Source organism: Pecten maximus, chromosome 18 (genome assembly GCF_902652985.1).
Source record: "Pecten maximus chromosome 18, xPecMax1.1, whole genome shotgun sequence".
In the NCBI taxonomy this organism is placed as follows: Eukaryota; Metazoa; Mollusca; class Bivalvia; order Pectinida; family Pectinidae; genus Pecten; species Pecten maximus.
The window spans coordinates 29701875-29729356 of record NC_047032.1 but is presented as its reverse complement, the minus strand read 5'-3'; the positions used below and the strand labels follow the sequence as shown (position 1 = coordinate 29729356).

The window sequence follows — 27482 nt, the reverse complement described above, 5'->3', positions numbered from 1 at the left end:
TATTGTAACTGTCTGTTAATTTATCACTAATCAAATGCTTACTTTAAAACTTGTATCCGTGACCACAACATCAAAAATTTCCAAAATTGAAATAAGATTATTACCAAACATCAAAATCTATTACATACAATCAGATACTTCTGGTATGTCTGTAAAAATTAGTTGAACTTTTCCCTTCGATCACCAAAAACGATAAACATAATTAAGGAGAACACAGTATCTTTTTATCACAAGGGCTGAAAGACAACAGTGCAAACAATAAATTGATACTGTAGATGAAATCTATGTAATCTTGATGTGTATAATGATCACAAATTACAAAATTTCTTAATGTGATCTTTATTAAACTGAATATTGTGCATATATTCAACATACTTATATCTGATACAATCTGAGCATTTAAGTGCAGAATAATCGGGAACAAACATAATGATGTAAATTAGAAAATTTATGTAAATCATTTGGAATGCAAAGAGAAAAATGCTGTATACTGTTTTTTCAGTATTAGCAACAGAAAGTATTACTGAGTCACAGTAATATTAACAAAACAACTGTAATGGTATCAGTTTATGAAAAATCTGAAGATTTGTTTCTAAACTTAATTTCCATACTGGGAAACTATGGCATAAATTAAGGAAAAAATCTCCAGACATATTGTCATCAAACTGTCGCCTGGAAAAAACAAATGAATTTCAGTAACAAAACAGCTGTAATGAGTTACAGCCTAAGAAATTAAGGACATGATATATATATAATGATAATATAGTAATAACGACCAATTACACATTCACCCATGAAAATAGAAAATATTATTATTTAACAACAAAATTCTACTATTTGTGATTCTAACAAAGAATATAATCATCTGTACACCCACAGTGCTGTGAAGGTATGTAAACCATTTCAGCCTATCACAAACAGTCTTGCACTTTCAAAGTTTTTAAAAGTTACTATTATCCAAAAACAAAACTTTCTTGCACTTTTAGAACATACTATACTATATTTCATCTTGCACTTGTTTCTGGACAAAAAAAATCCTCATGCCATTTTTCAAATATCATCAATCATAACTCCAACATCAGATGATGTTTAAAACAGCCAATCAAAAACATGATTATACTTCATTTCCTGTCAGTTGTACATCAAATTAAAAACGACCTTACACTTTCCTTCAAGGCAAAACAGCCAATCAAAACCATCATTACACTTTCCTTCATGTCAAAAATGAAATCAAAGCCTTTCCTTCAATTATTTTTCAACAAATAAATAATTTTTGCATGATTATTTTATGAAGAAGGCATCTTGACTAATTACCTGTACACTGATTAATATTATGATGAAAAATGTTAAACAATGAATGTAAAATGTTTTGATTAGTGTAAGATAGTAAAAAAAAATTCAAAATCACTATTTTAAGAATTTTTACACATCAAAAACTCTTTTACATATATTTTCTTCTTCTGTCAGAGAAATTTTCTGTCAATTATAAAAGTGATCAAGTGAATGTATGAACATAACATTCATACAAACACTGAACACTTATAGACAATAAAGTTCATATCAACAGAAAAATTTACAATGAAATATACAAACCATACATGTACATCAACAGTACATCCATTTCCCTTCTTAAGATAATATATAAAGTTGCATTTGAAAATATTTCTTAAAATAATACTGTAAAATGATTTCATGACATTTCCAATGGAATGGAATAAAAAAAATCATAAACTGCACATGCTATGGTCTCTTCTGTTCTATAGGATATTTCTATCCTTTATAAATATTTTCCAGTTTCTTCACACTTTATGAAGGTGGAGATAAAGGACCTTTAAGATTTCATTGGCTTAATTTTTACCCTAGAGAGGATAATCGAGAAAGATGAAGATTTTTTCCAGACACATGTAATGAATCTCTGTGATAATCTTCCAAAACACCTGACACTGGTGATGGGAGGCCGGTTACAACTCCATAATCAATTAACAGTACTGTTGTAATCCGTGAGGAACACATTCTCAGTTGCAATAATAATGTTGGATGTTACTTTTTTCATTTGATGTTTGTATGGTTTTTTTTGTTTTGTAAAGTTAACTCAGAAATTCCTAACGTACCTAGAATTTGTACATGAGTAATATATGTCTACATGTACAGTTGACATCTTTATTATGTTTATTTTATAGGCTATGAAGTTTATTTCTTCCAAAACAGGGAAATATTAACATACCGATGATCGATTATAAAAAATTGCAATCTATGATCTGATCCTTGATGTTAGACAATTATTTAATCAATTACATCCGATCACTGTCCCATTACTGTCCCATCACTGTCCCATCACTGTCCCATTACTGTCTGATACATAGTCTGACTCCAATGTATCAAGGGTGGGCTTATCTTAGACAATTTCTACTGAACTCCACTAGACAACAACTCGGATAAACACAAAATATAGACTATCATATGGATAGAGTTCTAGCCTCTCTCCATAACATCACGTAGAATATCAAAAGCTCTCCTTCCAGATTTAACCATATCATCAATAAACAAAAGAATTAATTCACCATCACAGGTATTTAATCATAACAGTTGATAATTAATCAATCACAGTTCGGTATCTGTTGAAAACCAACAATTAATCCAGATAATGTTAAACATCTGTATAAATATTTCTTTAGAATATGGTGGTAATTTGCCACTCAATCTGAATAACAATAAACACTGACTAAATACACTGTTAACAATACCGGTCCATAATACAAATATTTTACCTGAAATACCAAAAAACACAATCTTTTTAACAATTCTATTCAATTCTGCATTCCAAGTCAAATTTGATGGCATGAGTATAAACTGCAGCCATCTTCCTTTATTTAATGTAACTTCTGGACTTAATGGACAGCACAAGTTTACAATTACCCAGGTAAAAATATTGGATTGTGGGAATGATGGTTCCCACTTTGTCAACGGCTAATGGTGGGACATTGATGGTCCCTGCAGTGGGAAGTGAATAGTGGGGCCTTTTATGGTTACGAGTCACTGCATATGTGCGCCCCTTTGGGTCAGAGAATGATGGCCATGGTTGGTCCTTATTTTGTCAGGACACAAAATTTATTTTCTTCATAGAAACTTTATACAGCCTCATATACATGAACTGTCAAGTTGATATACTTTAAATTGTCACTGCATAAAATGCAGAAAATCACAGAAAATCTCTTTTGACAAATTGTAAAGTGGTGAAAAATATATTTGAAAATGGAATGCAGAATTAAAAACATACATCTCAACCTTCCTCCCCTAAGAACCGTCACCTCGTAACAATACACTGTCTGTATCAGACCAGCACCCAAAATGGATCACTGAGCATATTACACCAAAATCATTCACAATTGAAATATGTAAGAAATTTCTAAATTATAAAATCCCCATTCATTGAAAAGAAAAAAAATTTGAAGCCAAAATTTTCTCTCAATATTAAGAAATTTATACAATAATATCAACAAATATAAAAACATAACTTCTGCAATAACCTTAAGTAATACATGTAAATAGTTTTTGAAATTTAAAAAAAAAATGTATCTGATAAACCAAAATAAGGTGAAAGCATTGCCAGCTCTTCTAAATTTAAGATTTAAATTTCAGATTTAAATTTCTGCATGTGAGAGAAATAGTCTATACCCAAACCATTATAGGTTCCTCAGCTAGTTCCTCGTCATTAAAAGATCAAAAATTATTCCAATTCTGTGTTAAGTTGAAACAGTCTATTAATAGTAACATTCCTTGTTAATGTAACAAAATCACTATATAAACAAACACATATAACCATAGCAACCAGTATGGTCCATAGCAACAACATCATGTTTGATTATCATTAGTATTTTCGTTGAGATGTATTCATACAATATAATGTAATTAAACATACTAGTCAAAAGAATATTTTCAGTTGACGAAAAGAATAAATTAAAAACATAAAATAATTCACTTTCAATAATAAATTATTAACTTTAATTTCTCAAGAATATATGTTTTACCTCTAGAAATAAATGATTTATAAAATATAAATAATGGAATGCAAACAGAAATTATACCTACTATACAAACAAAAACAATCTCAGTGATTAAACTTCTTAACAATAAATTTATTCTATTCTGGAATGAAATAGAGAACGGTATGACTACGGTCAACTAAACACTTTCCGTGTAATCCTGATATCGGACCAAACTCTCATTAATGTATTTACAGAGGCCCTGCAGCATTCTCACAATACCAACACAATGTATTGGTCCCCAGAACCCTCATTCTATAAGATCAAATCATAACAGCTACAGTGTTTGAATGATTATTTTAGATATAACAAGCTGATCAAGTTTGGTCAGTGTCCATTCAAATTCATTGATATATAGTCCTAAAAATTGTACCCAAATAAATTTTGTATGCAGCTACAAACACCATGGATACAACTTGCATGGTGAAACTATTAGTTCATACTTCATTGATAAAATTCTGCAACATTCACTTACACTGGGTTCAGTTTAATCAAAATAGGAAATTAAAAAAAATTATATTCAAATTCTGATAGTACTATCAGCAACCATATAGGAAGGGTCCATGGATCAAACACATTGTTATTGACTCAAATTCACTCACTTGCATTCACAAGCAACTCTTAAACACTTTAAATAATAATGGAACTCTTTTTTTTATAAGATAATAAAACAGCAGTGTTGTTATGACAACACTTGTATATATATATCTACACTACTCTTGAGTATTAATCTTATTTGGAGAATTTTATTGATATGTGATCATGTATTGTACATTTCTTGAATTTACTTGATGGAATCAAAAATGGAAAAAAAAAAAAAAAAATCAGGGCCTTAGACATTTCCCCAATTTGACAAATTTTCTGTTTAGACATTTTTTCCTATTTCACAGTTCTGGAGTAACATTGTAACAAAAAAAAGTAAATGCTTCTTGAATTAAACAAATGAAAATAAAAATCTTGTTTATACTGAAACATATGTTATAAATGTAACTTTAGAATCTGGCAAGGTAACATCCAATACACACTTCATCCTTAGCCTCGGTAGTTACAAGTATCCATAACAACAGGTTAGTATTCAAATAACTTACTCTAACGAAAAATTCAGTATTTCCATAACAGTATTTACCACAAATACAAATTCAAATACAAAATAATATTAAAAAACAACATCCATGTAACAATACATCCCTGTGTGGCATCTTAATAACAAATTAACCCTTAAATACAAACGTCTTCCATTTGCAGACCAATCTCCTTTGAATCTGTCAAATGTCTCCTCTCGGACCATGTGACTAGCCAAAGACATTCCCGTCATATCACGTGACTAGCCCAGGATTTCTGTCTTAATGGTGAGAGGCAAGCTTTTGTTGATTGCATCAGGGCTACTAATAGAATCCATAATTTCTGTCTTGATGGTTGTAGGCAAGCTGCTATTAATTGCATTTGAACTGTTCATAGAGGCCCCAGAAGGGTTGAGCAAAGTGTCATGTAAACTGTTGTCAAGGCTGTCATTGCCTTCTTCTCCCACTGTGAACCCCCAATGAAGCTGTTTCATATGTTTGTTGAGCTCGTACTTGCGGACGAAGTCCTTGCCACAGAGGGAACAGATGTGTGGCCGATCCTGTGTGTGGATGCTCTGGACGTGACGCTTCAGATGGTCTGAACGACTGAAGCGCTTATTGCATATTTTACATTCGTGCGGTTTAATCCCCGTATGTATTGATAGATGACGCTTCAGATGAATATTTTTGGCAAAGGACACACCGCATGTGGGACACACAAAGGGTTTTTCACCTGTGTGAGTACGGAGATGTACCTTGAGTACACACAAACTGGTGAAACACTTGTCACAGTAAGTGCAGTTATACGGCTTGTCTCCGTTGTGCTTCCTCATGTGAGTCTGCAAGTTGGATTTAGTGGTGTACGATTTCCCACAAACCTTGCACTCAAAACCTGTGTGAGTTTCCAAGTGTTTTCCCAGCGTCTCTTTGTCGTCATACGTTTTGCCACAAACTGGACAAATGAAGTTGAGTTGAGAGCCCTCCTCATTGGAGTTGGTAGCAGTGATGGTTAGCTGTTGTGGTTTGAGCAAGCTAGTGAAGTTGTTTTTGGGAGTGCTATGAGCTGTCACGCCAAACTCTGGCCCATCGAGCCCTCGGGATCGCATATAGTCGTCGAACAGTGAACTAGTGGCAGTTGTAGAACCAGAATCAAAATAGAGGGAATTTAATGACCTGGCAAAGTCTGTGTTTTGAACATCCTCAGAGAAACTAGCAGAACTATTGACAGGCTTGGGACTGGTACTACTGTTGATTGTATTGTTGTTGTGGCCCTCACTTGCCAAACTATCGTTCAGTCCTGTCGAATGACGACTAAACAACTTATGAGTTTTAACATGATTGTCCAATTCATCTTTTGTATCAAAGACCTCAGCACATTCAAAGCACATGTGGCCATCCTCATCCATTTTCTCCGTAACTCGAGAGTTGTCCGCTCCTTTTGCTGGTGACCCTTCCAAGGGGCTCTTGGTCCTCAGGTCATTGCCACGGTGATGAATACGGGCACTTGGATTTACTCGATTTGAAGAGTTCAGGGAGGATTCTTCTTCTGCTTCTGTAAATAATATGAATGAATTTTACTAACAGAAAATATTTATTAATTTATATCTGCTTCTGTTAATAATTTGAATGAATTTTACTTACAGAAAATATTTATTAATTTATATATAATTCCATAACTTAAATTACTTCCATCTCTTCTAGCCCACTAAGGACTTGGTCCATTTTCATTTATTGCAGTCCAAACGGTTGGACTGGTTGGACCAGAGTTGCTTTCAGATGAGCCTAGACAAAGTCTTTCAAGGATTCCATTAATATTTGCAGGCCCGTCAAGATATGTCTGAACAATTACATTTAAAAACAGACGAACCGGTTTCTCAGTATAAACGAACTTGCCCCTAGTAATGTATAAACCAACAAATTTCAATGAAAGCTACCGGTATGTTCTCTTTGTTATTTTTTTCATGTTTGCTGGGTTTACCGTCCTGATAACTGTAAAGCTCATTTTGAGGTGTAGCCTGCCAGAAGCTGGTGACTACCTCATAGAATGACAAACTGGAGGCCAGGTGTCACTAACTTCTATTCAGAGCAATCGGAGTGAGGTGTCCTGTCCAAGGACACAACCACAAGAGTACAGGATAGTCCGTAATATCAGCTTCCACAACACTAAATGTCTCGGGTAGGGACCAAACACTCGGATCTTCACCTGAGGTTACAGTGTCTGATGCTCTATCTACCCACAGTTTGGTTTTATTTAACGTCCTATTAACAGCCAGGGTCATTTAAGGACGTGCCAGGTTTGGAGGTGGAGGAAAGCCGGAGTACCCGGAGAAAAACCACCAGCCTACCTGGCAACTGCCCCACGTAGGTTTCGAACTTGCAACCCAGAGGTGGAGGGCTAGTGATAAAGTGTCGGGACACCTTAACCACTCGGCCACCGTGGCTACCGACAGAGATATTGCTGTACTTAAGGCTCTAGTACTCTCAAAGATTCTTAAGGAGATGTACCTAAGACTATGGAGTAATGCCTCACTATATTAAATCTGGACAAATAAGAACTCTGTCAGTAGAAAGATATGAAATTGAGGAAAAATAACTTACCCTCCATCAATAGTTCCATTGGAATGAAATTGAGAAGTTTCTCTTCAAGTTTTGGAAACTGTCTGATTATCTGTAAAGTAAATGTAGTTTTTAATTTCTGTTATAAATATTACACATTTAAAGAATTAGTTGTTGATTCAGGTCCTACAGATTTATGTGGTGTGAAGATTGAAGTTGACAGAATGTTCTTTGTTATAATAATTAATGTAAATGAAAATTGGCTTACAGGAATTACATGTCTAACAATTGGGGTCAAACCACATTTTTTTCATCTTTATGCTGTCAAGAAAATACAAGAAATAAACATCAAGAAATTAAAAAAAGACTGTTTGGACAGAAATTTACACTTATAACATATCTGAAAACTGTTCACGCATGATAGTGTTCATTTGAGACTCCCAAGCATATTTTCACATACACCCAAATATGGTATACAGTTGATTACCAGTACTAATTAAAACCATAAAAGTGGAAATTTCGTCTGTAACAATACATGTATTTGAATATCAGTGTCATAGTGTTAGGTTCATAATGATAGTATTCCATTAGAATGTCAGCGTAACGTGTCAAATATTTTAAGTGATATTTTAATCAGTAAAGATGAAATTACTGAAATTTCCTCTTCCAAAGTATATTGATCTAGAGTGGACCCAACCAAACTTCTTTCAACTATTGATCACTCAAACTTTCCCCGGTCGACCATTCATCAGTTGCCAACAGGTTTTGATGACTGGGATTACCTACCTTCAATCCATACACCTGTCGATCGTCTATACTATGGATGATCCAGCATTTGAATGCATGTAACATGCGTTCATCTGTGAGCACGACTTCGTTCATCCTTTTCATGTGTGATAGTAAGTCGTCCACGCCAAGGTCAAGAAAAGCTTCTTCCTCGATCACCTAGAAACAATAAAAAACATTTACGTCAATATGCATTTGATTTTGTTCTAACTAACCAAAGGTTTACCGTACATTCCCATTTTGCTTGTACATGACCAGAGAATCCAACTATACAACTATTTCTCTTGCCTTAAAAAACCCACTACATTGTTGTTGTTTTTTTATTGTGCACGTGTGATATTACATTACATTTACATTAAGTGTTAAATTACTAGACCCAAAAATTAACCAAGCTACCTATCTAAATACTTCTGAAACAAGCACACTGGGTATTACTGAAGTAATACATAACCTCTACCTGCTGAATTAAGTGCCCTTGACCCAAAATCCCTGAGGCTCATACTTCTATTATTGTGCGAAGTTTCATTAAAATCCCTCAAGGAATGAAGCTGCTACAGCACCATCAAACTTTGTGTTAGATAATTATGTACAAGACAGACTGAGAGGAAACATATAGTCCCTACCTATAGTCCCCACCTATTGTACCCACCTATATTCCCCACCTATAGTCCCCACCGATAGTCCCCACCTATAATCCCCACCTATAGTCCCCACCTATAGCCCCCACATATAGTCCCCACCTATAGTCCCCACCTATTGTCCCCCACTATAGTCCCCACCTATAGCCCCCACATATAGTCCCCACATATAGTCCCCACCCCCACATATAGTCCCCACCTATAGTCCCCACCTAGAGTCCCCACCTATGGTCCCCACCTATAGTCCTCACCTATAGTCCCCACCTATAGTCCCCACCTATTGTCCCCCACTATAGTCCCCACCTATAGTCCCCACCTAGAGTCCCCACCTATAGTCCCCACCTAGAGTCCCCACCTATAGTCCCCCACCTATGGTCCCCACCTATAGCCCCCACCTATTGTCCCCACCTATAGCCCCCACCTATATTCCCCTACCTATATTCCCCACCTATGGTCCCCACCTATAGTCCTCACCTATAGTCCCCACCTAGAGTCCCCACCTAGAGTCCCCACCTGAAGTCCCCACCGATTCACTGGGAGGCCAGGGGCCGTATAACAGGAATCATGATATGATTTGTCCCAGTAAACTGTTAATTCTTTCTGGCTTTACCCAAAGGCTGTCTCCTGATTTAATCAACAACTAAAAACAAGAATGTTTATACAGAACTTAATGCTGTGGTAATTCAATCTTTTTGTAATGAAGAGTTATCTGCCCTTGTGAACAGATATTGGTTATTATGTCATCTGTTAGTCAGAATAACATTGTAAATCATGTAATTTTCTCACGTAAACTAATGATGTAAAAATCAGTACCTGCTTGAATAAGCAGAACTTTATGTTACAAAGAGACAAAATATGATGTCCCATTCCTTGACACAGATAACTATTGTAGATAGAGACAGAAGCTTATATCATAAAATCCAACACGAGAATATTGTAACCATTGCATCATGGGAACACCTCTGGAAGTAATCTCATTGGGCGTTAAATGTTACAAATAGGAACCCAAACTATTGGATGCTATATTTATCAAACATCATACAGGGATATCCTATATGGTTTCTATATATAGTAACATTAGACGGGGATTGATAGATACTATATATGGTATTGTTATCAGACAGGGAACCTACTGGATGCTATATATAGTAACATTAGAGATATATGGTATCATGATCAGACAGGGAACCTATTGGATGCTATATATAGTAACAGAGATATATGGTATCATGATCAGACAGGGAACCTATTGGACGCTATATATAGTAACATTAGAGATATATGGTATGGTTATCAGACAGGGAACCTATTGGACGCTATATATGGTAACATTAGACCGGAATTCGATAGACGCTATATATGGTATCATGATCAGACAAGGAACCTATTGGACGCTATACATGTATATGGTAACATTAGAGATATATGGTATCATGATCAGACAAGGAACCTATTGGACGCTATATATAGTAACATTAGAGATATATGGTATCATGATCAGACAGGGAACCTATTGGATGCTATATATAGTAACATTAGAGATATATGGTATCATGATCAGACAAGGAACCTATTGGACGCTATATATAGTAACAATAGAGATATATGGTATCATGATCAGACAAGGAACCTATTGGACGCTATATATGGTAACATTAGAGATATATGGTATCATGATCAGACAAGGAACCTATTGGACGCTATATATAGTAACATTAGAGATATATGGTATCATGATCAGACAGGGAACCTATTGGACGCTATATATAGTAACACTATTAGAGATATATGTATCATGATCAGACAGGGAACCTATGGGCAAAAACTACATGTATATGGTATTGGTAACATTGACCAGGGATGTTTTGGAGAAACATTTTACAGTAAATGCCTATTACCTTATCAAAGTTCTCCTTTATGAATTCTGTCGTTTCCGAAAGTAGTGCCGAACAGAGACATCTGGTGGCAATCTTGTGTATTCTCAAACATGTCTCAACTTGAAGCTGAGTTGACAAAAAATCACAACACAGGTTCTGGATTTCTTCTGCTTGTAGAAGTGAGGCTGCAGGGTAGCAACGACCAGACACTTTCCTCTGTCACCGAGATAGCCGACGTATAAAAGAACTCGATGATTTGCTGTACTCCACTACTCTCTATGCCATTTAGATTAATTTCCGCCACATTGTTTGAAATCTCGGGTCGTAAGTTCATCAAGCTACTGAAATAGGGCGAGCTGACTGATAGAATTAGTTTGTGAGCTGGAATTTTTGTGTCGCTGCAATTCAACATGATGTCACATAATTCGCTTTTTTTTCGTAGTTGGTTGATTGAACCTATCAGATGATAGGCATGGTTGACCGACGTGTAGTGTAGTGTGCTGTCCATGGTGATGTCTCGTTGTTGTCACACTTGGCTGATTTCTTTTTCCCCTAGAAATAGTCCAGGGTCAACATAACAGCATGCCAATCTGCAATAAAAACAAAGCATTATTAAACAATATGTGAATGAAATGTTGGCTTGCATATCTTCAATAATATAATTACAAGTAAATGACTGTTTCATCAAAGAATTAAGATAGAAAATTAAAGTAAATGACTGTTCCATCAAAGAATTACCTGGGTAAGAAAGAAGATTTAGAATGTGACTATTACATATGCTAACAACAGTTATTATCTTATAATTTTTTAAATCTTCATCACAAAGTTCGTAAAAATAAAACCTTCTAAGACTTGTTTCAAACCCTCATATGAAAACAAATTCAAGATATTTTTTTATCACATAACTAGGAAAACTGGTTTTAAATCAAAATATGAAGTACAAAATTGTATGGGGGGCTATTTTCAATGTAAAACATCTGTATCATGTCGTCACAATTGATTTCTGACTTAATTGAGTTAAACATCATAAAATATGTATTTAATATGGTCACTTATTATGTGTCATCAGCAATCTCATCAGGTAAGTCTAACTACAGTTAAATATACAGGTGAGTTATAAGGTAAAACTAATATATACTGGTGGTATTATTAAATAAAAGTCTTATAAACAGGTGTGCTATCAGGTAAAATTCTTACCATATACCTTCTAACCTTGTTCAGGAAATTGTATTGTCTAAGACAATGGTTTTAGCCTATATTGTAAACCTCCAATTTCCATACAGATACATGCAGTACACACAGCTAATCTGTCTAATATCCTATAGGGAACATCCAGAATTAGATTTCAAGGTTACCACGAGGTCTTTACAATGTTAAAACTATCTTTTGTTTTTTTATCTTGTCAGTGTTTCCTGTTTGCTAATTCTAGCACATATGCATATTACACATGGAATTGTTTTACACATGGGCTAGCATTCTAACAACTCCTATATCTCTGGAAAATTGATCAAAGCAGAATTCATGGAAGATTTATACTTTCAACTGAAAAATCTTTCAAACTTCAGGACATATTTAAAATACTTTGTACATATGGCTGATTTCCTTGAGGGGGATTTAGGATTTACCAGTAAGTGTCGAGGATTCAAGGCTGAAGAAAAATTATATTTAAATGTATGTATTCTAAGAAAACATGCAACAGCTGCAGTATTTTTCAAAATCGGAGTATGTGGTCTATATAGTGATCTTAACCAATGTCCTGCCCACAATCTCTTTCTCAGAAAAAAATGTTTTTCTACAACAAGGAAGCTGATAAAACTGCCACAGGAAGTTAAAATCTAGTTTTTGTCCCGAGACAATATGACCCATATATGTAGTCATTAGAAGGAAATAAGACTGATCAGTGTTCTTGTGTATTTATTTTGATAGATATGTTTAAAAATACCAAGAACTTCTCCATGGTCAATAGATATAATTATTATCATTATTCACCTAGTTTAAATAACATTACCTTCAAAATGTGCTAACAGATAATTCATTATTGTAATTACAAAAATAGTTACTAAACACTATACTACATGTATAATTGTATATATACATACATAGATCTAGAATTATAAATCTTCTATTTTTGTCCAATTCAATTGTCTAAATAAATTGAAATGGCAATTTTGTACTACACTAAGAAAGTCATTCATCAGAAAAGTAATTAATTTCTAAGTCACCCAGCCAGCTGACATCATTTTCTGTGACAATCCTGAACTTCTTTATATTTCAAGGAAGCATTGTAAAACTTGTAATCACATTCTTAAATAATCTTTAAAAATATGTATGAAAATGAAAATGAAAATATGTATGAAAATAAAAAACATGTATGAAAATATGTTGTTTGTTTATTACTTACCATACATGAAAGAAATGTAGTTTTTTTTTCTTTGAGGCAATTGAAATTTCTGGCCTAATTAATTCATATCATTAACATAATTTCTTATACAGTATTGTCATCCAATTTAAACCAATACGCCACAACTTCAAAACATTATTTTCCTGTAATTGGTTTGTGAAATATTTTGTATCAATAATAAACCCAAGTAAACATGCATATATCACACACACAGCGGAAGAAATATTATGTAATCCAACAATTACCTGATCAACCTCAGTAGTTAAACATCTACTGTACCAGATGAATATGACCTTCCAAATGTTTAAAACATAAACTAGTCCTCCTAAATCTCACACAAGTGATGTCACACAACAGAATGACTTCCCGACCATATTCTACATGGCTGTATATAACTATAAAGTGAGATACTCAATCTCGACTATCACTCTCCCTCCTCCTCCATGTCCCCGGGCTGACATACCTGTAAACACCTGTCAATATTAACCTGTGATTACTAATTAAGATAACCATCTGTCAATTCAAAGGTGATCACTAATTAAAACAATTACCTGCTACACCTCCATCCTATCCTATCAAGGTAAGTGTTAGTTATTGTAATCAGCCCTAGGCCTACAGGTAGACTGTACCCCCAGGTAATATATCCCCACAGCTTGGACTATTTATACCTTTTCTGCCTTTGGGATTTTGTCACACTCACCAAAACTTTCCTCAAAGCATGACAGATGTCAGCCATGAGGAGTGATGACTTTTCTTGTTTTCAACTTCTTTTTTTTTAATTGATAGAAACAGAATCTCAGGAACACATATTTTTATTTAAAGAGAAAGTCTGAAAATAACATTAATATGTTGATTGAAATATAACACTTCTGAACCCCAGGCCAATACAAAGTGATGCATTTAAGATGGTCAGGAGGAATCAGCTTGATAGTAAGTAAATCCTTTTGTTAATTGTAGTCATTTAAACATTTTAATTAAAATACATAAATATTTATATATAGTATATGTACACTGTTTGTTTAAATCATTTTGGGGCAAAAATCTTCCAACAAGTATATTTGAATATTTTCTTTTACAAATAACTTTTTTCATATAATTTTTGTGTGTGTGTGTATGGAGTGATGTGTACAAGATTGTTATGACTTCTAGCAAACTTTGTATGTATGTAGGGAGTAATGTGTAACATTGATATGTTTTCCAGCATATTTTGTATGTATGGAGTGTTAGTGTGAAACATTAATATGTTTTCCTGCATATTTTTTATGTATGTATGGAGTGATGTGTATAAGATTGACATGATTTCTAGCATATTGTGCGTGTGTATATGGAATGATGTGGAAAACAGTAATATGATTTCTAGCATATTTGTATGCATGTATGGAGTGACGTGTAAAGTTTTAATGGATGATAAAAATGACATATGTATCACAGAAATTAGAAAGCATGAATGTTTTTTCTAGCAAAGTGTTTGAAGGTGGGTGGGTGCATATATGTGATGCAGTGTGTGATTAATTTTGTAGTAAATGACCTGGTTTAGATGTGTATGAGTGAACAGTAAATATGAGCAAGGCATATATATAATGTTTGTACATTGTATTGCTTAAAAATTGAATAAAAAGTAAATTATAAAAAAATAAAAAATACATCATTTTTTTAGTTTCATTGCAGGGTTATGAAAAAAAAATGCTTGCAAACTGTATGGTTCTTACAAAAGTTTGCAAACAATTTTTTTTCTTACCACTATGACACTAAAAAATAATTGGCATTAACACTTTTTAACTAATTTTTTAAATTGATTTTCAATATTTAACATATTTTTCAAAAATCAATACTCAAGGTCAATGGTCATATTGTGACATCACATTTTCCGCGTCATTTTCCGATTTTTTTCCTTAGAGAAAGCTAGAACTCAACCAATCAGAAAGCAGCATTCTGCATACAAACAATTGAAAACTAATCAGTCTTGAATCTTGCCTTTGTCAATTTCATAGGATGACAAATACCTTTGTATAAATTTATTTTGATTTAAAACCCAAATTAAGTTAAACATCAATATTTTCCTTTCTTGACTAATTAATAAAACCTCGTGAGGTAATGAATTGAGATAGTGTAAAAGACAAATTTGATGAACTGCGACTGTTGAATCCATCTTAAGAACAACACAATTCATCAAGGAATCAACAATGCAAAATATTGATAGATATTCAATTTCTATTTGCGCCTACTTTTGTCAATTTTCATATAGCCTTAGTTTATATTAATGTTGACCGGTCTGATGTTGCTTTAGGTGTTTTTACATTTGTTCACTAGAGAATGTTATAGTTATCATTAAGTGCATATATACGACATGCCAAATCTCCCTAGTTATAGGACAGAGGGAGGCTCAATCATAGAACCTACTTTATAACACTGATTTATCAAGTTTGTATCCACAATCAATTTAGAACAAGCAGCTTAATAACCCAATAATATGACTTACCCCGGTATACTGTTATAAGTTTGTTAACTGAAGGTTTAGATCTGTGTTAACTGAAGGTTTAGATCTGTGTTAACTGAAGGTTTAGATCTGTGTTAACTGAAGGTTTAGATCTGACAGACACAATATATATATCCCCATAAAAATTCTAAGAAATTGGGAATGTTCAGTGTTCAATCTAGATAGCAACATTGTGTCAATGACCCCTTTGTTATTAAAAAGTGTTATTTTTTCACACTGACAGACTTGCATAGTAAGTTTACTATGGCAGTAGAACTAAAGGTATAATTTTGGTTTATCAGGTACTTATATTAGAACTTTGACCAGATAGTTTTGTTTGCTGGCTTGATTACCCTATGAACAGGTTTAAAGGATACGGAGGAAGTAAAATAAGAGTTGTTAGAAGACAACCTTGCTCAATCATGGTCAAGGTCAGCAGGTCAGCAAATAAGGTACCAATGGAAAGGCCGTCAACAAGGAACATAGGTCAAAATTCCCATATGATTACTGTGGCGCCAAGGTTAAAGTTTTTTTTTAAAGTAGGTCAAAGGTCATGGTAAAGGTCAGCAGGTCCACAAATATAATACCAATGGAATTAACAGTCTTGTCACAAGCTGTATCCTTAGTATTGACACGTACAGCAGTGTTTAAATATAACAAAAGCTGTCAGAAGACATTATAACTCACAGAGCGTGTTGAAATTCAGATTCCTTTTTTCAGAAATAGGTCAAAGATCATTTTTAAGATCAGCAGATCCACAAATGTAGTACCAAAGGCCGTCTCACAAGGAACACACAGGTCAAATATAAAGCCCCTTATATATCCCGTACGGTTAACAAACAGTGGTCATATGAGCAATACTGAATGTAAGATCAAATACGTGGGATTGTTTCTGGACAATACAGTAATGTAAGATTAAATATGTGGGATTGTTTCTGGACAATACAGTAATGTAAGATTAAATACGTGGGATTGTTTCTGGACAATACAGTAATGTAAGATTAAATAAGTGGGATTGTTTCTGGACAATACAGTAATGTAAGATTAAATACGTGGGATTGTTTCTGGACAATACAGTAATGCAAGATTAAATACGTGGGATTGTTTCTGGACAATACAGTAATGTAAGATTAAATATGTGGGATTGTTTCTGGACAATACAGTAATGTAAGATTTAATATGTGGGATTGTTTCTGGCCAATTCCGTAATGTAAGATTAAATACGTGGGATTGTTTCTGGACAATACAGTAATGTAAGATTAAATACGTGGGATTGTTTCTGGACAATACAGTAATGTGGGATTGTTTCTGGACAATACCCTAATGTAAGATTAAATACGTGGGATCGTTTCTGGACAATACCATAATGTAAGATTAAATATGTGGGATTGTTTCTGGACAATACAGTAATGTGGAATTGTTTCTGGACAATACCCTAATGTAAGATTAAATATGTGGGATCGTTTCTGGACAATACCATAATGTAAGATTAAATATGTGGGATTGTTTCTGGACAATACAGTAATGTAAGATTAAATACGTGGGATTGTTTCTGGCCAATTCCGTAATGTAAGATTAAATACGTGGGATTGTTTCTGGACAATACAGTAATGTAAGATTAAATACTTGGGATTGTTTCGGGACAATACCATAATGTAAGATTAAATACGTGGGATTGTTTCTGGACAATACAGTAATGTAAGATTAAATACGTGGGATCGTTTCTGGACAATACAGTAATGTAAGATTAAATACGTGGGAGTGTTTCTGGACAATACAGTAATGTAAGATTAAATACGTGGGATTGTTTCTGGACAATACAGTAATGTAAGATTAAATACGTGGGATTGTTTCTGGACAATACAGTAATGTAAGATTAAATACGTGGGATCGTTTCTGGACAATACAGTAATGTAAGATTAAATACGTGGGATTGTTTCTGGACAATACCGTAATGTAAGATTAAATACGTGGGATTGTTTCTGGACAATACAGTAATGTAAGATTAAATACGTGGGATTGTTTCTGGACAATACAGTAATGTAAGATTAAATACGTGGGATTGTTTCTGGACAATACTGTAATGTAAGATTAAATATGTGGGATTGTTTCTGGACAATACAGTAATGTAAGATTAAATACGTGGGATTGTTTCTGGACAATACAGTAATGTGGGATTGTTTCTGGACAATACAGTAATGTAAGATTAAATATATGGGATTGTTTCTGGACAATACAGTAATGTAAGATTAAATACGTGGGATTGTTTCTGGCCAATTCCATAATGTAAGATTAAATACGTGGGATTGTTTCTAGCCAATTCCATAATGTAAGATTAAATACGTGGGATTGTTTCTGGACAATACCGTAATGTAAGATTCAATACGTGGGATTGTTTCTGGACAATACAGTAATGTAAGATTAAATACGTGGGATTGTTTCTGGACAATACAGTAATGTAAGATTAAATATGTGGGATCGTTTCTGGACAATACAGTAATGTAAGATTAAATATGTGGGATCGTTTCTGGACAATACAGTAATGTAAGATTAATACGTGGGATCGTTTCTGGACAATACAGTAATGTAAGATTAAATACGTGGGATCGTTTCTGGACAATACAGTAATGTAAGATTAAATACGTGGGATTGTTTCTGGACAATACAGTAATGTAAGATTAAATATGTGGGATTGTTTCTGGACAATACAGTAATGTGGGATTGTTTCTGGACAATACAGTAATGTAAGATTAAATACGTGGGATTGTTTCTGGCCAATTCCATAATGTAAGATTAAATACGTGGGATTGTTTCTGGACAATACAGTAATGTAAGATCAAATACGTGGGATTGTTTCGGGACAATACAGTAATGTGGGATTGTTTCTTGACAATACCGTAATGTAAGATTAAATACGTGGGATTGTTTCTGGACAATACAGTAATGTAAGATTAAATACGTGGAATTGTTTCTGGACAATACAGTAATGTAAGATTAAATACGTGGGATTGTTTCTGGACAATACAGTAATGTAAGATTAAATACGTGATTGTTTCTGGGCTAACAATGTGAGATGAAAGGGGGGGGGGTTACTGATGAAATATAGTAATGTGAAAATATTTTTAAGATATATCAAGGTGGAATGACCCTGGGTATCGCTATGAAATACACATACTTTTGTGTAAGTGCAAAATCTTGTAAAGAATCAAGAAAATTATCATCTTGTATAAATAATTTTCAACAATCAAGGTAAAACAAAAAATACATATTGGACTATATTTTTCTTGAGTAAAATCCCCGAGATAACCTTTCTCGTGAACAAGTTAACAATTATCCACCAGAAACATTTACATTCCCCGTTTCAAATGATTTGACCCTCTAATACAAGCAACAATGCCTGGCCGCCTATATTGTAACACACAGAAAACCTACCCTATTGTGTATAAGCTCTTGTTAAAATTCCTCAGCCTATACCTGAGGCAATTTGGTCCCACTACTGTATACTATTGTGTTGTACTAGTTGTACTATCCAACCATCCCCCAATGATAAGGCTTATCCTGGTGACCCCTCCAGTACACTCGTCAGGGGATCACAGATGTATATGGACTATAATATTACTTACTCTGACATGTACTATCCCACCATCCCCCAATGATAAGTGATCCCTACAGAACACCAGTCAGGGGATCACAGATGTATACTGCTTACTCCAGATGTATACTGCTTACTCTGACATGTACTATCGAACCATCCCCCAATGATAAGGCTTATCCTGGTGACCCCTCCAGTACACTAGACAGGGGACCATATATAGATGTATATGGACTATAATACGACTTACTCCGACATCATATCCTGGTGACCCCCCAGAACACTAGTCAGGGGACCACAGATGTATATGGACTATAATACGACTTACTCCGACATCATATCCCAGTGACGCCCCAGTACACTAGTCATGGGACCAGTTATAGATGTACATGTATATGACTATAATTAATTTTTCTTTGTTTTCATGGTAAATACTCAAATCTGATTGGTCGAAAAATTCTTTTCATTCTTCTATGAGAGAAATTACGAGAATGGCGTGAAAAATGTGACGTCACAATACGACAATTGACGTTGCGTATTGATTTGAGGAAAAGAATCCCAAATTAATCCCGTAAAATTGTACATAAAACATGTTTTGAATTAGAAAAAGACAATTAACTGAAATTAATTATAAGCATTGAGGTTGATCTTTTTTATTTTCATCGGGGTATGAAAAGAATTTTTTTTGCAAACTTTGTAAGAATCCGCTAAGCGGATTCATACAGTTTCTACATATTTCAACATGATGCACCATATGGTATTTTACTCAGTCAGAGAACTGAGTGTTGAAAAACCAGGGTTTAATTTAGAATGTGTGGAAAATACTACCTATCTTTAAATTGAGGAATTTTGATATAGAAGACGCAGTCTTCTCAGAATAAGCAAGAAATTGAAACAAAATAATAATAGTTAAAAAAAAAAAATAATATTGAATCCAATTTCGATTAATAGCTATCTCAAAGAGCAAGATCTAAAAGTTTTACAAGTCCTATTTGTTATTGAAGAAGATTTAATAACAATAACATTTCTTTCCCCTAATTTGGGGAAATTTTCTCATCTTTCAGGAAATTTTCTCCACTTTGGGGATATTTTTCCTTTCTTATCCAAAGGGGCATTTAGGCTATGGGGAATACTACCCTTTTTAAAACAGGTCTAGAGTAACCTCTGTAAAGCCATAGGGCAACAAATATTGTACAATTCTGAAATAAAAATCAGACAAAGTGAATATTGTATACATGTATATTAAATCCACCTAAATAGATCAGGCTTCTAGGTGGGAATTTCCCTTTGGCCTAGTGGTAGGCTGTATGATAAGGTAGTGAGATATCACTAGATTGGAGGGGTCACGATAGCTCAGTCAGTTAGAGCGCCGCCCACATAATCTCAAGTGAAGATCGGAGATGCGTGGATTGACGCTCCCTACCTGTGTTAGTCAGTGTTTTTTTGGAAAGCTAAGAAACGGACCAGTCTGTGCTGTCGTGGTTGTGTCCATGGGCAAGACACTTTACCCTTATTGCTCTAGATGTCAACTCTTACAAAGGCAACTTGCTTCAAAACGCCCCTGGTTGTTCACGGGGGGAATAAACCCAGCAAACAAAATACTAGATGGAGTCTCGGCACAAACAGGATATTTTTCGTTACTCCTTCCAATCACACTATGATAAGCTTAGGTAGCCAACATTTATATACCTTTGACTCAAAGTAAAGCGTGGCTTATTATTACAGGACATGGGTACAGCATTTGTCGGTATGTCAGAAAAAAAATACCCGGTTATGGTGGGGAAATCTTTTGAAATTCATAAAAAGTTTTTACTGAGGCTACATCAACAAGAAATCGTCACTTAGAAACCTTTTAAAACTAGAAAATGTCTGTAAGACATAAATGCCCCTGCTGCCACTTGACTCTGAAAAACAGTTTGGTGAGGACTGAGGATCCCATCAGCAGTAGTTCAGATTAGCTAGTTACATTACATTGGGACAGGATGAGACATGGTGCAGCGTGACAGGACGGGACAGGGCAGACATGGGTAACACTATATGCCTCCCCAGTTCATGGCAGAGGGCCATAAAAAAAATAGGGTTGGTAGGGCAAGCTGAAACACAGGTAATTTTTTCTTAGGCCCATGATTAATAAACATGGGTGATTTTAATATTAGGCTTGAGTCTATTGCTTGATAAATACGACAGCCATCTATCTGAGAATAATTCTGAAACATGACATTGGCAGAAATACAGCTAAACTAGTTAAACCAAAACTTCAGCTGATAAATTTAAAAAAAAATATATATGTTCAAAACATATATCAGAAATTTGAAATGATCAATTCACAAGTGCTCAACTACCTGTTTTTTTAAAGCCACATACTCTCAAAGAAATGTTTACATTTGCAGCTCTTTACAGTTTTCAGAGTTAATATATACCTTATTCTAACAAATTATCGCGAATCTAAAACTGGAGGAAAGTGTATTTATGAAAGTATACGGGAAATTCACAAAAATGATGACTGGATCCAACAGACCAAGTTTCTATGCGAAATAGTCCCATAATGCAACAGGCGGGTTATCAGTCTATACAAAATGGTGGAACGCCGAATGCATGCGCATGCCAAAGCACGGACAAGGGACTGGAATCGGAAAACCCCCGAGTATTTCCTTAGGAGAGAAAATGATTTGTTGGAACTTGGAGAGAGAAGAAAAGGGAATAGACTCGAATTCCGATTTTGCCTGACCTCTACTGGATTACTGGTTAGCTTTTGAACACATGGGGCCGCGGTTGCCGAGTGGTTAAGGTGTACCGACACTTTATCACTAGCCCTCCACCTCTGGGTTGCGAGATCGAAACCTAAGTGGGGCTGTTGCCAGGTACTGACTGTAGGCTGGTGGTTTTTCTCCGGGTACTCCGGCTTTCCTCCACCTCCAAAACCTGGCACGTCCTTAAATGACCCTGGCTGTTAATAGGACGTTAAACAAAAACAAACCAACCAAAAAGCTTTTGAACACTGTCGACTTCAAAGATCAAAAATTGTATCGATGTTTTGTTGTATGCATGCATATTGCTACATTTCAAAATTAAGTATTTAGATGTATGTTTGATTATTTTGTTCAGTTATTACGTGAATATTCTGTTAATATGTTTAAATGAAAGCATTATTACGCAAAGTTCATGTACGCTCGATATGTAAACAACAGCCATGGGTGTAGTTTATGTGCAGTGCACGTTGTTATAGCCTCGTTCTCGGCTCCGAGATAAATCTCATGATAAAAAATTAATGCAGCGATTCATTTTTATACACTAATGACACTAAGACTCCCCCGGTCAAGCGTCCAGGCTTAGTGGTCATTTTAATGTTAGGAAAGCCTGAATGAGCATCTTGGATTGCCATTAATACATGTGTGCAACAAGAACATTAGGTTATTTGGGAGTATGTTGCTTTAATGATCAATGAATGATGAGTTTCCTAAAAAAAATGCCAAGCAGATATACTGGCACAGCGTTTTAAGGCACCATTTCCAATTGTGTATGCTGTTTATTTTTCACAATGAAGTCATCAAAATTTCAAAAATCTTTAAAGGAGGTTATTTTTTATGTGATGGATCAAGGAATTCAGTAATCTATGATTCCAGTCATTAACATCTGTCCACAGAGACAGGACGCTAGAAAAGGGACACAACTCACAAGAATGGGTAAAATGCATAGTATAGAAACACAAATAAAGAAGTAAGAGAGTTTTTGACTTGTGTCCTAGAGCTTAATTAGCAGCTAGGCCTTGAACTTGCAATGGCACAAAACGGCCTGGCCAGAAATATTCGTACCTGATGCCACTGGCGCAAAGTCATTGAAATCAATATTCCTATAAATATCCTAATCATATATATTATCAAATAAGTAATATCTAATGCTTTTAAACTTATCCATATCCTCATTAAGCTGGATAATCGATTCTGTATATTCAAACTAAAATATGGGAATCATAAAGAAACAACAAGTTGTACTTTGTATCATCAGTATGGATGGATGACATCCAGGTTCAGACAAGTGTATTCAGAACATTCCTACACATATATATATATTAGCTCCCACATATGTATATATACCGTATATATACGGACATGTACTGCTGATTTAAGGGCCAGACTGTCATTTCCTATCTCCCTAGATAAATGAGGGAATAGAAAGCTGTTGTGTTAATGTGTGTGTCCTGGGGCAGCCACACCTGTATACACCTGTATACACAGGTACACTGGAGAGGGTAATCAATAGGCAGGCCCTGGGGCACACAAGGTGGCAAGTCTATAGACCAGAGTGTACACCACTGGCCCAAACAACAAAGCATGGTCAGCTTAACAATTTAAAAACCCATGATAATGCATCTGTTATATATAATTTCAAGGTTCCTAATAAATTAATTTTTTTTCTGAAATATAAAAGAATATTAAATTTAAATTCTGTGAAAATAACATTACATTGTGATATCAGTTATGCTTTTTAATGTTGTAACTGTTCATTTGTACAGTCAAGTTGATGATAGCTGTAACAGCTGTGTCCTAGTTATGAGTTGTTCCTCCAGTAGTATAGACTACCACCTGTTGGGGCATGTGAAGCAGATCTACATGTTCTGGTTAAACTAGTATGGATGACTGAATGCGAAAATAGGTATAGAATTGTATCTTAAACTTTGTCACTAATAACACAGGTCTTTCCAGTTATCAATGAGTTATAATTGGTTATTTTCTCTAATATACCTCAAAATATTTCTCTAATTTGTGGTTGGTAACAAAATAATTCTTAATCTATTTAAAGAAAATTATCAAAGTACACATTTATTTTAAATTTTGATTCTGTTGAATTTCCAAATGCTGTACACGACATGAATACCTGTCATTACCTATTTGACAGCTAGATACTGAGTTTAATATCTAGTATTGCAATTCTGTACATGTTTATACCATACTGAGTTTAGTATCTAGTATTGCAATTCTGTACATGTTTATACCATACTGAGTTTAGTATCTAGTATTGCAATTCTGTACATGTTTATACCATACTGAGTTTAGTATCTAGTATTGCAATTCTGTACATGTTTATACCAGACTGAGTTTAATATCTAGTATTGCAATTCTGTACATGTTTATACCAGACTGAGTTTAATATCTAGTATTGCAATTCTGTACATGTTTATACCAGACTGAGTTTAATATCTAGTATTACAATTCTGTACATGTTTATACCATACTGAGTTTAATATCTAGTATTGCAATTCTGTACATGTTTATACCAGACTCCTAGCTGATACAGGACTTTTTTCATTGCTTTAGGACTGTCCTTATACTCAGTCTGCAAACAGCTAGAATTCACTTTTGTCCTTTTTATTTTAAAATCAATATTGAAATAAACTAAATATCACTGAATATACAGTTACAAGAGATTCCAGATTGTATTTTCACATAATAGAAAATACTCTGTGACAATGAAATTAAAATTTGAGGTTCAATTTAACTGCATACAAAGTTTAATTAAATATCAAATTTTAATTAGATTGATCTTGTGCAGAATATTACATTATGAAGGATTTTTATAGAAATCATTCCTACATGTCTAAGAAATAGCTCCTATTGGATCTGATGGGACACTGATAATAGACCAACTGTTCAATGAAAGGCCTTAAGCCACTGGCATTGTATGTTGTCATTGATGAACCTCAAGTATATATGCCTCCTGGCATGCAAGACTGGTTTTTGTAATGTGCTAGACAATTAAACATGATTTTAATATAATTGAAGATATTTTAGACACACATACATATATATCAAACATAGGTGAAAACAATGCTGGTCAACATCAAGTTGAAATTATTTATTTACGTATCAGAAATGAAACTTTATGTATTAGAAATAAAACAAGAACTGGACATTGTGGACAGATACCTTCTCAACAGGACTATCGTATACATACATATTAGGTCTAACCTGAAGTTTTTCTGGAAGATGACTTATACTGCCTGGCTTAGCCTGTTGTCCGATTCTTTTAACAATGCTGTATTTGCATACATACATATTTGTATACATGTATTATATATGTATTGTTAATAAAATATTTTGAAATTGAAAAAATACGTATTTGGTGATAATTGCAGTAACTAGCCATGTATATTATCCACACATTCTCTTCAGATAAGACCAATTAACTAACATTTAATGTTACACTCTGACCTAAACGAGTAACTTCATCTATTTGAATGTTCTGCTCTTGAAAATGAAAGAAAGCTTTGCTTACCATCCACATTTAACATAATACAAAGCGTTTTATCATTACAAGATATCATGATGTCCAAACAAAATATCTTTCCTTAAAAAGTTATGTACATTTATCATAAAAATTAACCATGTATGTTTCCCTGAACAGTTGAATCAAACCCGATTTCATCAACAAAATACTTTCATCTCTCTGTGTATTCCATTTACTCTAATTTCTTGCAGATGCATTACATTACTAGTATTGTTGATCTTATTGTCTATTATATTAAGTATCTATGTATACCATTGTTTGTAGCGGTGTTGAGATTATAATCAATGAATAAACTGATCTCACCCTGACAGTATTTGCATGTTTAGGTCATATAAGGATGCTGACATATTACATTTTGGAATCATCTGCATCACTTATATTTGTCAAACTCATGCAACATAACTTAGCTTCATTTATCTTAATTTTCACATAATTTTACTTTCATCCTTCATTTATTTGCCTATAAAGATTTGGTTTGAATGAAATTCAGAATGTTGGACTATACTTGGTAGGAACAAGTTCTCGATAATAATGAATTACATTCTTATGCTCATAATCCTTTTATTTCTAATTTTCTATCAAGATTTTAGGATTTTTTTTTATTTCACTTAGATTCACCTCAGTGTATTACAAAAGGTCACATATTAGGGCCTAATTGTTTATTACTACGTGCATACACTTGACTTTATCATTGTATATTACACTGCAATTTACAAATATGATGTGAAAAAATTACTGAACTGACTTTATATCAAGGCGAACACAACATTAAGGAAAAGTTTTCGACATCATGTCGCATCACAAATTCAAATCAAAAGGTAAAATTATTTCTTTGTATTTGGTTTTTAATTCTCTACACCAAGTTATTGAACCAATCCTCTACCAAGGGGTTAATGTAGGCAGTTGGCACAGCAATGAGAACATAAATAATCAGGTTAGCTTTTCTGTGTAGATTGCTGTCTATCTATTGCCTTAAACAAATGTAAAGTTTCAAAATACTGATTGTTTGTATCACCAAAAACATAGTTAACCCTCCTTGTCAAGTCCACGGAGACCCTCCCCGGTCAAAAGTCCATAAACATCGACTCACACCTGTTGTAGGTATCAATGTAAACACACTGCACGTGTAAAACAAAAATAAAACTGTCGAAAATACACTACAATGGTTCTTATGTGATAACATAAATACCACAGGAAGGTAAAAGTGAACTGGACTTAACGCCGGTCTAGTCGACCGAGACAAATGAGAAACCATGGCCGGAGACTAATCCCCTCCCGACATATTTGTTTCTGCTAAGCCGTGTTAGTACTGCGCTTCAATCCCTCCGCTTCGTTCCCCCAATTAATAAATACATTTCTACGAATATAAACCAGAGATAAACTAGAATTTGAATACTTACCGACGTGGCAGTGTCCTTGTTTTTACATGGCGGACACTAAGGACACTCCGATTAGCCTGTGGGAACCACCCACCTGTAACGGGAGGGAGAAACGGAAATGCCGAATTGACGTGAGGAGGATATCCCATTTGTGTACTACGTCATCAATTTCCGTGCTACGGGAAGTAAGGGGAGTCACGCGTCTGTGTATATATTACATACATGACAACGGCGTAAAATGAAAAAGCTAAATAAAAGTTGTTTTTAGGAAATTGGAAATTTCAAGGAAAATCATCAACAACGAAATGTGCATTCTAATTGGACATTATTATGATTGTCCACCATGTTGACACGCAACCAAACCGAAAGTGAAAGTAAAATACAGTAG

At 34.4% G+C, this 27482-nt stretch overlaps 1 protein-coding gene across 1 annotated transcript; it reads right to left on the bottom strand.

Annotated features, from left to right (window-relative positions):
• Window positions 1-3734: 3734 nt before the first annotated feature.
• LOC117316411 (zinc finger protein 37-like) lies at window positions 3735-27230 on the bottom strand. Its single transcript, XM_033870971.1, is given in 6 exon segments — window positions 3735-6656; window positions 7703-7772; window positions 8447-8605; window positions 10983-11153; window positions 11155-11551; window positions 27116-27230. Coding segments are annotated over 5 exon segments (2004 nt in total). The 5' UTR covers window positions 11470-11551; window positions 27116-27230; the 3' UTR covers window positions 3735-5367.
• Between the last annotated feature and the right edge of the window lie 252 nt (window positions 27231-27482).